The sequence below is a fragment of the Blennius ocellaris genome, assembly GCF_963422515.1.
Source record: "Blennius ocellaris genome assembly, chromosome: 23".
NCBI lineage: Eukaryota > Metazoa > Chordata > Actinopteri > Blenniiformes > Blenniidae > Blennius > Blennius ocellaris.
Window position 1 is genome coordinate 15,060,479 of NC_137672.1, and position 11,681 is coordinate 15,072,159.

General features: G+C 40.0%; 1 protein-coding gene across 1 annotated transcript; it reads left to right on the top strand.

Annotated features, from left to right (window-relative positions):
• The first annotated feature begins 5,328 nt into the window (after positions 1 to 5,328).
• Positions 5,329 to 10,129, top strand: LOC308146891 (uncharacterized protein). Its single transcript, XM_080518859.1, has 3 exons — positions 5,329 to 5,559; positions 5,875 to 6,252; positions 8,442 to 10,129. The coding sequence occupies exons 2-3, from the start codon at positions 6,072 to 6,074 to the stop codon at positions 8,519 to 8,521; spliced, it is 261 nt and encodes an 86-aa protein (XP_080374985.1). The 5' UTR covers positions 5,329 to 5,559; positions 5,875 to 6,071; the 3' UTR covers positions 8,522 to 10,129.
• Positions 10,130 to 11,681: the final 1,552 nt, after the last annotated feature.

Sequence of the window (11,681 nt, forward strand, 5' to 3'; positions counted from 1 at the left end):
GAGAAAACCGAAGGTCACCAAACATTAAGCTTTGCACCATCATTCCACTATGAATACCCAGCGGAAGACAGTGAAGAAGATAAGAGATACAGTCCAGTGAAGTAACTGAGAACAAATTTCCACGCCCCTCCCTCACAAAGGATTAAACACTGCTGTCTCCTGACTTGAGTTATTCTTCAGCTCTGGCCTCTTCAACCAGAGTGCCTCTCTCACATTGTGAAACAGCCTGTGAAGGAATGATTCACATCGGTGCTCTGGTCCAGAGCAAAGTTTAACTCAAAATGTGTAACTGGTGAAACAGAAGACTTACCTGTCAAAGTTAATCTATCCAGGAACAGGTGACAAACTCATCTCGTTCTTTCCGTCTTCCTTCGTTTACCTACACCTGTATGTGGGAGCTGTTTGTGGAACTGCAGTGTTTTGGTATAAATAAGAAACTGTCAGGACAATAAACAAGGCACCCTGTTCCCATGACAACTCTGCTGACCTGCAGGTTGCTGGTTGATATCTAAAACCATATCCAAATGAAGACAATCCTTGTTATTCTGTCTAGCTTGAAGTTTTTTCTTGAGTCTGTCCTCCACCCTGTGGAGTACCCCAGGTTTTTAATCGCAGCCCCTTTTGATTCTCAATCTAGAAGTCCTGAGCTCAACACTTTCTTGCGACCAAATGAAACTGAAATGAACCAAAGCGGACCTGATAGTTGGTCCAGGGGTGAATCTGATGCCACTATGGGTGGAGATTTTCCAGATCCACACAGTTTGTAAAATGCAATGATGAAACCTTGAGTGGAATTTTGCACAAGAAAAAAACAAAAAGTATCAAGTAAATCGGATTTTTGCTTCAATTTAATTTTCCAATATATTTTGTGTTGTGTTGACTTTTCCTGATTTGACTTCCATACCATTTCTTAAATTGGTATTTATGAGGCTGTTATTCGAAAATGTTGCTTCCTTTAACAGTATCTCCTAGGAATAAACACATCATACTGTCCCGAGGAATCACTGTTTGTTTTAGGAATGATTTTAGGATTTTATTCTTTACAAATGGTCTAGAAACCTGCCATTGTTTTTTTTTTTTTGGATGGTGCTGTTTGAGTGCGGACATATTTTTCTTGAGCGATGTGTTGTCAACAGTCCCTTTGCAAGTGAGCAAAACAGGGCAGTCAAATGAATCCCACCCCTATCAAGCAATCCCAGTCACATCTTCCATGAGGGTTGCTGCTGACACTGCTGATGGCACGGCAGATTAACAGGATTCATTTTATTGAGCATTTTTTAGCTGCAAAACAAGCTCCACATTAACTTCCTTCCCAATCAGAATGAAGTCTGATAACACTTAGGAACCCTAAAACCTAAAAACAGCTTGAATGAGGTAGTTTCCTTGATTTGCTTGAGTATCTGATTGAGTGGGACGCTAGCTGGCTCTGATATATGCAGTATATTCAACTTTCAATTGATACAACTTATAAAGAAATCTGACATCATCCAACAACAATAGGCTGATCAACATTGTTTACCTGCAAAGGAAGGTTCATTCTGTCATTATCTCACCTGAGACCACTCAAGACAATTTAAGCTTGTATGTACCATATGTACTTACACTGGCAATAAAAACAGTCCACCCTTCTTACTGGTATCCATGCATATGTTTAATTTGTATACACTGTAGAAAAATACATGAAGCACAGTGAGAAACTATTACAGTTTTTAACTTTACACCACAACACAATCACACAACCAAGTAACTTGAGACTTTTTACATCACACTGAAGTATAATAAACTTGGCAAGTTAACATGATGCTTTTTTTTTTTTAGCATATCTGCTTTAGCGAATGTCCTGAAAGTTCAGCTTTGTGTGTCATTTTCCCCTCATTGCATAATAAACCCATTTTATAGCATGAATATAACACAAAGTAATTCCGTCCAACTCAAAACACTCTGCAACCCATAAATAAATTAATATATTGTTTGAATCTCTAAAGAAAACTGCATTTAAGGTTATTATATATTCTGCAGGACTGTGATTACTGCAATGCTTTTGTGTCTCGAGTCTGCAGTCATACTTGTATTGGTTCTTCACCCTGTATGTGAGTGTAATAAAACATTTAGCATTTGCATGTTTTAATCAACTTAAAAAGATATGCATTGGTTTGTGTTACTTCTTCTTTTGTGAAATGGTCAGGCGACTTGAACTGCTTTGTTGTGCCGTTCAAACGATGCGTCTGAGGGTCAGATGTCACATCTCCCCCTCAGAATTATCATGCTGGTTCACATCAGGGTGACCGGATAGAAATTATACATCATTGAGGCTTTGCAGATCGCATGAAGCCGTGGAAGGTCTGCGAGGTAAGAAAAAAACAAAACACAAAAATAAACAAGCTGTGCACGAAACAGAAGTTCTCTCCAGCTCACTCCCACATCTTATTGCATCTCACTTACTGCGTCGCCTCATGTTGCTGCAGATGCATTTGATCAGGCTCGTTCTCTCGTTATTGTTTGTGGGCACAATTGGTGTGAGACATTTTCTGAATTTTTTCCCATGAGAATGATCTGGAATGAGAACAGAAAGTTGCTGTGAAACTCCAGTGTGGACAACTTTCCGTCCATGTTTGCTAGAAATAGTAGAAAGACCAGAAATATACAACCAGGCCTTTGAAAGAAAAATAAACAACCTTTGGTCATTAATTGCCAATGTTACTTTTTACATTGTTTAAAATGTAGTGGAGTTACTCTCTACTTACTGAATATACACCAGTCTGACACTTTTAACTATGAGCTCTCCACATCAGATGAGAAGAAAAGAGATTTAAAGATGATCACACTTCTGACAGAATCATCTTTAATAGATTTCCCTCTGGGATTAATAGACAAAAACTGACTAATGCTAGCAGTCGGCATGAAGCAGAGCGAGACAGCAGCTCTCGGACAGAGGAACCAGACAACACCTACATGGGCATCTGCATCGACGTACTTCCAATGGAGTTACTTGAAATCCAGCAGAAAGAGCTGAAAAATAAAACATGTCATTGATGTGGATGAGATGAAACACACATCATTTTGGTATTTAAGAAGACTGGGCCGGCGAGTCTCTGCAGAATAATTTCAAAGCGACTTGTTACTCATACTGTCGCTGAAGTTGTCGACCAGGATGATGAGCAGAAGAGTGGCGCCGACGATTCTGGACGAGCTCATGATGTCTTCACCGAACGCTCAGCGTTGAAGTACAAGAAAAGAGAAACTCTCACACTTTTATATCAGGTCATCATTCATGTGGGTTTTGCAGGATTTCATTTGCGCATCAGTCTTGGCTTGTCTAAACGGGAATTGTTTTTACTATGGGTGGCGATGATTATTCTCCCAGACATGCATGGATTCATCCCCAAAATGTGATGGACATGGAGATAAGGCTCAGTGATACTTAAACATGCATGGAGGTGCGGTGTGGTGCAAAAGCATTGATGGACTTTCACCTGAGTTCCAATCAGTTTAGCGATGATTACCACAACAGTGAAAATGTATGAACCCATCGCCCCATCAGATGTGCTTCAGACACATCTTTTCAGTAGAAACCAGATGGGGGGCCTTCAGAAGGCTGTAACATTCAAAGGAACCGACCCTGATCTGTTGTGTTGTTTGCAGAAATGAAAAAGGCAAAAACATTATAGGAAGTTGTGATACTTTTTACTTGTGGCTGTAACTCAAATACTTTTTCTGTCATCCTATTTTTCTCTCACAAACACCACAACAATGTCCACTGTTTGCATTCTGTCTTAATTCATTGATGATACTAAGTTTGTGCAGAAAGACTTTTCTCTCACAGCCCTTTATTAAGAACACAGCAATACAACATGTGATTGATTCTCTGTGTGTTTTTTGTCTTTTAAAGATCAGAAAATCTTTCCACATTGTTGGACACCATGCTCCATGCCTACTCTGTATGATGTACAAGAACAGTTGGATGTATTTTCTTCTTTATCAAACTTAAGATATTTTATGGGAAAAACAGGCTCAAGCACTAATTCTTTGATTTGGCTTTAAACTGGTGGTTTTTTTTTTTTTTTTATTTGACTGATGTATCATGTTAGTCTCTCAGTTGACATTAATACTATTTGTTGTCACTTTCTTCAACCCTTAAACGGCAACTTCCAGCACCAACTGCACAACATCATGTCTGTTCAAACCAATGACAACAAAAAACAATTCCATTCCATAATGCGTGATATCTGGAAAATCTTTCTCATGCTGCTGAAACTATGAAAGTTATGGGGGCTGCCAGCATGTGATTATAATCAGTAATGGACTGCCAGGCTGGTGCTGTTGATCACCTCCTGGGAAAATGTAATAAATAAACTCCAGGGATAACTGAGTGTTTAGGTAAAAACTGAAGTCCGTGCTGAACAGTGTCTCCCACCACCTCCATGATGTCTTTATCAACAGCAGCAACACTATCATAAAACACCACAGATCCATTGAACTCAACAAGTTTTCTGGTATTATTTTTCCAAGTTTCAGACCTTTCTCTGTGTATATATTGTGTTTATTTACTGACAAGCCGTCACTGTATTTATTGTTTAATTAGATTTACTATAAATTACAACTGTGTGTAACCCCCCCCCCCCCCACACACACACACACACACACAATCTCCCCCCTGGGATCCACTCAAATAAACATTACTCAGTGCTTGCTGCAATATAAGCATGAAAGAATAAACTACAACAAGTTAAGACGGGAGAAACAAGACCTTAGATATACAGGAAGTGGTTCCGTATCACTGAGTCCACAAACTCATCGGAAACATAGGAAGCAAGGGAGGAAGGAAGGAAGGATTAATACACGGAATAAAATAAGAAACAAGAAGGTAGAAAGGAAGGAGTAGATGAAAAAAGAAAGAATGAATTGGAAGAAATAAGAGAGAATGAGGGATTCCAGGAAGGAAGAGAAGGAGAAGTCAATAAAAAGAAAACAAATGAAGGTAATAAAGAATATTGAAAGGGAGGAAAGAGACACAACGAGAGAGGGAGCGACCAATTTGACTCATGTAATTATGACCTCATTCTTTTGTATTGGACTATATTTTCCCAGAAGGGCCTCAGGTTAACAGTAAAGTGGCCAAACAAGCGTGAACCAGCCCTGACATAAAGCGCTCCTCCTGTTACGTGCGGCGGATTATTGAACGCCGCTCGCCATTGGCTCGCGCCGGAGTCACTCTCCCCCGTTACGGGAGGTGCGTAATTACGCAGTGCGCCCTCGAAACTTTGGCACACCTCCACGGTGTAATCCGAAGTGTCAGCAGCACTGTCGCTTATATCCGCCGCACAGTGACGTCCACATGCCGCTATGAGGCAAGACACAATACGAGGAAATCCCCAACGCTGAGAAAACGACGAGAGGCCCCTTTAAATCGACGCTTCCTCGGTGCTCAGCCAAGAGAGAGAGAGCGAGAGAGAGAGAGGGAGAGGGGGAGAGAGAGGGAGCTCTGATAAACAACAACACGATTCTCAGAAGCAGCTTTTACGGGATTCAGCTCTTTGCTGCGGCCCTCGAAGGAAACAGGTGAGGTCATATTTGTTTTATGAGGCAGTGTATTTGAGCGATCGCGGAGAAAAAACTCCGTCTTCGCTGCTTTTCGAGCCACTTGGAGAAGCACGTTGTCGTTGTTCGCACCCGTTGTCACGTTATTGTCAAAGCCGCGCTGTTGTGTTGGCCGGCGAGGCGTTTGCTGCACCTGTTTGTAGTAATAGAGACGAAAACAGATGCGCTTGTTTCAGAGAAAACTGCCGGGAAGTGTCGGTGCGCACTTTCCAGAAGCTGCGCGCTCCGTGACGCGTGAGCGCTATTTTTGACGGACGTGTTTACTTTCATTGACAGGCATCGAGGACGCTCCCGTGCGTCGTTTCCCCAAACGTTTCCCCGTCTGTTTGTCTATACGTTCATTGTTGAATGCCATTGCGGAAGTGAGAGGCTCCTCGACACGACGCAAAGCCTGGACTGTGCGGACATCTAGCGGCCGATCCGGTTAAAAAAAAACAAACCGAAGAAGTGAAGAAGAGACGCTTCCTGCAGCGATGTACGGAGCTTCAGGTATCCCCGAGCTCATCCCGCCCAGCGGGCCGCCCAGGCAGCCAGGCCCGGCCGGACAGTTCAACCCGGGACACCCCCAGGTCAACGGCCACGGCGGAGAGACCAACCCGCAGAGACTCGGCCAGAGGGCCCCCAAACTGGGACAGATCGGCCGATCCAAGAAAGGTGAGAGGGGAGTGGCGGGGTTTTAACTTCTTATCTCACGTAAAATCATTACAGCAGTTTCAAATAAAGAAAAAGTAACATTTAAACTAACACAATATTCAATATAATGTTACATCAAATTATTGAAACTCAAAACAAACTCCCTTTGGAGGAACTGATCAAGACTAATTATAATCTCGCATCAATCAAGTGCTCAGATATTTTTGATGCCAAACACTGGTGTCAACTCAACTTTTAAAAATACCTTTCACTAATGTAGTATTTTCTTCTTTTGGGGCTCAATATCAATTTACAGTCACGTTTTAAAAAAAACCCAGATGATATCAGTTTTACAAAAAGTAACAATTATGTAATATAAATGCAGCCGCCTACACTGTGTCCATATGATGAATTGCTACATGCAGCCTTTGACATTAATCAGCACTTTTTGACAAAGTGCTCATTCTGGAAACTGTAGTTGTTCCGGTGATGGACCTCACATCAAGTGGAGTAAATGGTGTACTGTTTCCAGACTAAACATCACTTTAACATTATCCAGATAAAAGGCAAAGAGTAAACACATTTACAATGGCAAATTTGAATTAAACCACATTTTACCCAGGACTGTGGATAATTGTGATTAATCTGGATTGATCAGTTGTTTGTCCGTGAAATATAAATAATCACCCCAAAAATCAAAAAGTCTTTGTTTTGTAGTGAGTCCAGAATAAAAACATACTGTGTTTCTGATCATGGAGGATTAAAGAAACTTGATAATATTCACATTTGTTAGATTAAAGTCAGAAAAAAGCTCAAGAAATCAGCTCAAGACTCAAAATAAGAACTGAGACCCAAGCCTATTATTTCTGAACCACTGATAATAAATACAACAATAATATAGTTATCATTTCCCCTTTAGAAATGTAGAAATGGTTATTGAAGGGGTGGATTTCATATTGGGATTATCTCCTTTTCTATTTGGTTTCATGTTTTAATTCTATAATTTGTCTTATTTTGTGCCAATGAAGAAATGTAGTTAATTTAATTAAATTTAATTTCACTCAATTAGTTAGGCAAAATAACCTAATATTTATGTTGACTTCCACAAAGAGATGAAAAACCATGTTTTTAATTACTGCTTTCTAACTTTTAATGACAAAGCTAATTTGAAGTCGGCCGAGATCCCTAAACTAGAGTGTTATTTCCAAAAATATCCACTTCTGCTTTATTGCCCAGATAAAAAAAACAAAAAAAACACCCTCTCTCATAATGTTCCTGCCAGTTTGCTTAGCTAAGCATTAAAACTGAAAACAGGGTAAGTCTGCCTGCTTAGCTCAGTCCAAAAGCTTCAGAATCAACATAAAAGCACCACTAAAACTCACACATTAACACTTTTTTTTATCTTCTGTGGGGCATTAATTCTCAAATCAGATCGCAAAGCCAGATAATGTGGTTGTACAGATTGTTTTGGGTTTTTTTTTTATCAGGGGTAGCAACTTTTAATACACTTTCTTCATGAGAACAAATAAGATTAAAGAGGCTTTTTAAGCTTTTCAATGATTGGCGCATAAAATGTGACGGCTGCTGTATTTTATTGGTAGTTTTTGGTCTTTCTTTATTGAAACACTTTAAACTTCCTTTTCTCAGATTACTTTTGGTCTCTTTTTGTTGCAATAATTGACAGTTGTCACTATTTATTGACATTTGAAAGGAAAAAAACCTACTAACTAAATGCTTGATAATATCTAAGAATATCTATGAGTAGGAACTTCAAACCTGTGGGCCAAACTCCTCATCCCTCTCGTCTTCAACTGGAGGTAGAAAAAGTATAGGATAATGCAATTTGTTACAGATCTGAGTTATATTTAAATGACGAAAAACAATTAAAGCAATTAAAGCCGACAAGAGGTAGGACCAGCTGAAGAAATGAAAGTCATCTTAGTAGGAGATAAAGCAGATGAAATGGGACTATAAGTGCCGTCTTGTGTCTGGTAATGAGAGAAATGCTGATTTACCTACTCCGTGAGTTCATTTAGGCTTCGATTAGACGACTGCTGAAAGAAATCCGCACCCACAGTTTTGTAGTTTATATATTTTAATGTGATATATTATATACATTTTGAGGATTAAATGTGCTTTTTAGATGAAATATCTATACTGGAAACCTCTGCTTTGAGACAGCTGGTATCAGTGTCCCTTTGCCTCCTCAGTGGACCTGGAGGACGAAGATCTCGATGACATCATGAACAACAACGGGCAGTGCCCCGTCTCCTTGTCGCCCATCTCCTAAAGTTCACCGAGAAGTGCCAAAAAGAACAGGAAGTCTACTGAATCCCCCTTCTCCGGGACGCCGAACCCACCCCTGTCAGTGATCTTGGCCTTGGTCCTGTCAAGTGTCCTACTGAAGCTTCTTCTGACGGCTCGTTCCAAAAGGCTCCCAAAAACCAGGGGCCCGTTTAGCGCCGAGCGACGTCCGTGTCCTGATTGTACATAGTGTTTTATTTAAAGTTAAACCTTTTGGTCAGACTGTGAACGAATCATATTGCATCGCTCTCTACTCTATACCTCGGAAGTAGTCGGCTATCAGGACTCGAAGAAAGATTTGAGGAGTGTCTGTATTTTTCAAAGCTTCTTAAACAAGGGCTAACGCGTCTTAAAAGTTGCACTGAGCAAAAAAGAAAAAGGGTTAAAATGAGAAGCGGCCTCCCGCCTGCCTGTTTTACCCCCCCGGTGAGGGTCACTGATTGTCTGCGGGTCGGTCGCGTCGGGGAACACGAGCCTGTTAATGTGTATCACACGGGTGAAATGTTAAGCTTTTGGATGTGCAATGACTATCATTCTGTGCTGCCGCACCCGGTGCGTGCAGTGTACTATTAAATCCTGCAGATGGACAGCTAGCTAGTTACAGGAAGAAGAAAAAAAAAAAAAAGAATCTGTTGATTATTTATTGTTTCAAAATGAGACTCTTGTGTTGTTATGGCTTCTACATGTTTTTTACTCGTTTCTGAATGGATATCGCTATTCGAGTCCTCTTATTATGGAGAATTTCTCTCTCACGCTTCCAGATGGTGCACTTTGTGGGAATGCCTGTTATGTGCAGTGACATGTTGCAGAATTCTATGCATGAAGTCTGTCCAAGCATCCCAAAAAACAAAAACACACGTAACCGGTGATCCTGCTAATTAAGGGCTACATAGTAGTATTTCCACCACCATTGTGGTTTTCCTCTACTAGATTATGCCGCGTCATCGTTTCCCTGAGCTTCGAGCTGCAGACTCAGCGCTAAAGAAAAAAACAACTAACAAAAACAAACAAAAAAAACACTACACAGCTACTGAATGAATTATGGGGCTTTTGTCTGTTTTCAATGGCAGGGTTTCCCCCGTTTGCGGCACCCAGCTGTGAGGAGAAAGATGTACAGTTTAAATTATTTCACGAAATGCCAAATGACACTGCGTTGTAATTCTCACTGGCATGCTGAGCTGTAATTATGAACAAAAACAATTTCTTCTTACGCCTGCTTTCTGACCTCACATAATGGTGTGTTTGAAGTTGAGGTTGGTCTAATTGCAGGAGGAGTCGAACTCTTAATGACAGTATGAGATCATGAAAACGAGCAGATCACTGCTGAGACAATCGCTGGTTTTCTTACTTCTATTTTTTTTTTTTTTTTAAGCCTTTGGGTTGAGACATTCGTGCTGATGTCATGTTACGTCGCTGGCTGTGAAAATTGTTAGTAGTTCAATTTTTTTCCAAGTCATGGAAATGCTGCATTTCACAAGCTCTTTCTCTGACTCCAGAGGTCGATGTTCAGGTTGTGACTAACTTCTTCTGCATGGAAATGGTGGAGTTTTTCATGATGCATCTCGGGAAATAAACTATGAATCATTGTGGAAGATGTTTGATGTTCTGTTTTATTCACTCGCCAGTATCAGGAAATCACCGATGCAAGATTAGTGTCATCAAACCTTGTATCCTTGAATTGAAAAGTCTAAAAATGCAGCCAGCAAAATCATGAATACATATTTTTGCTATTATTTACCACTTTTACCGATGTTGGTATTACACAAACGGCTGAAAAACAAAAAAACGATTATGCAAGTCTACAAATAAAAATACAAATAGGAACCAACAAGATATAATTTGACTCATACCCTGTCTTAGCGCTTGTTTGGACAGAGACATTTGGACATTTTTTTTCCAAGCATATCTTGGAATCACTGAAATTCAACAATAAAGTGTTACAATACAAAAAAAACCCAACATCATTCACTTTGAACTGTTTTGCTATTTGACTGTTTTTCAAAACTTTATTAGTAAAAAGAAGCACAGTGGGGTTTGAATGTTAAAAGCAGTGTATGTATGTCCAGATAGAAAAAATGTTGGTGTTTCTAAAAAAAAAAAAAAAAAAGGGGGGGGGGGCAGTACAAATAGTTTGGAAACCACTGCTGTATTGATTTGTTGTATCAGTGTTTTGGGTGATCAGAGATCAAATAAAGGGTCTGCAACCTTTCTTAATGGCAACCTGGGGGGGCTCCGCTGTTGTAATAAACTTTAAGAGAGATTGCTAAAGTGGTAAAAAGCAACAAAAATGAAATTTCCTTTTGTTATTTTACTTTTAGATGAGGTCACATAGTGTATTGATTACTGCTCTTGCTTCATACAAAGAAGATTGTGTGTTCGAATCTTGCGCTTTTGATTTGGAGGTTACATGTTTGCCTTGTGCGCACCTCGGTTTTCTCAGATTGCTGATCGGTGTGATGAATCAAACTGTAATGGATTGGGTTTTAAGTGAAGATCATGGTTCCTCCCTTCACATTTTTCCCGATTATTAGAACACAGCACATTGATTCTAATCCAAATGGAAACAAGTGGAAAAACTACAGCACAACCAGCCAATGTCAACAACGTTGCAGTATCTTTATTATTTAAATGTAGGACAAACATTTTCCATTTTGACATGGTCTGCGAGAAAAGCCAAGTATATAAAACTATTATATTTAAAAAAAACAACACAAAAACAATCAGGAGACATTGTACAGAGCATTATATTGATTTAAAAAAAAAGTCCATAGTCTCTGGAAGCTACAAAACTTTACTATCACTCAGGTGCATCTAAACTGGAGCAACAACCTACCCTTAACAAAAATAAATAGAGACAGTTGAATAGGAAAGTGGCTGATACAGAAACAAATACGGTGATAATGACAGGGTGACTGTGACAGGAAATATTTCATATCGGAGCAGGGTTTGTAACAGACCGGTATGAAGCGCTGCAGTGTCTGTAGTGAGTATTGTAGTGAAATCTCTGTGTCGTAAGGTCGCCCTACACACGAGTCCTGTGTGTGAAGTCACGCCCTGCTCATCGCAACATCTATTTTAGGAACAAGAGTTAATATAAAACGTTGTATTGTCGCCATACGTCTGTGTTGGACACAAGTCGCAGCCAA

Coding starts and splice junctions, on each gene's coding strand:
- LOC308146891 (XM_080518859.1), top strand. CDS start 6,072: ATGTACGGAGCTTCAGGTATCCCCGAGCTCATCCCGCCCAGCGGGCCG. Junction 6,253..8,441: donor GATCGGCCGATCCAAGAAAG/GTGAGAGGGGAG, acceptor TTGCCTCCTCAG/TGGACCTGGAGGACGAAGAT.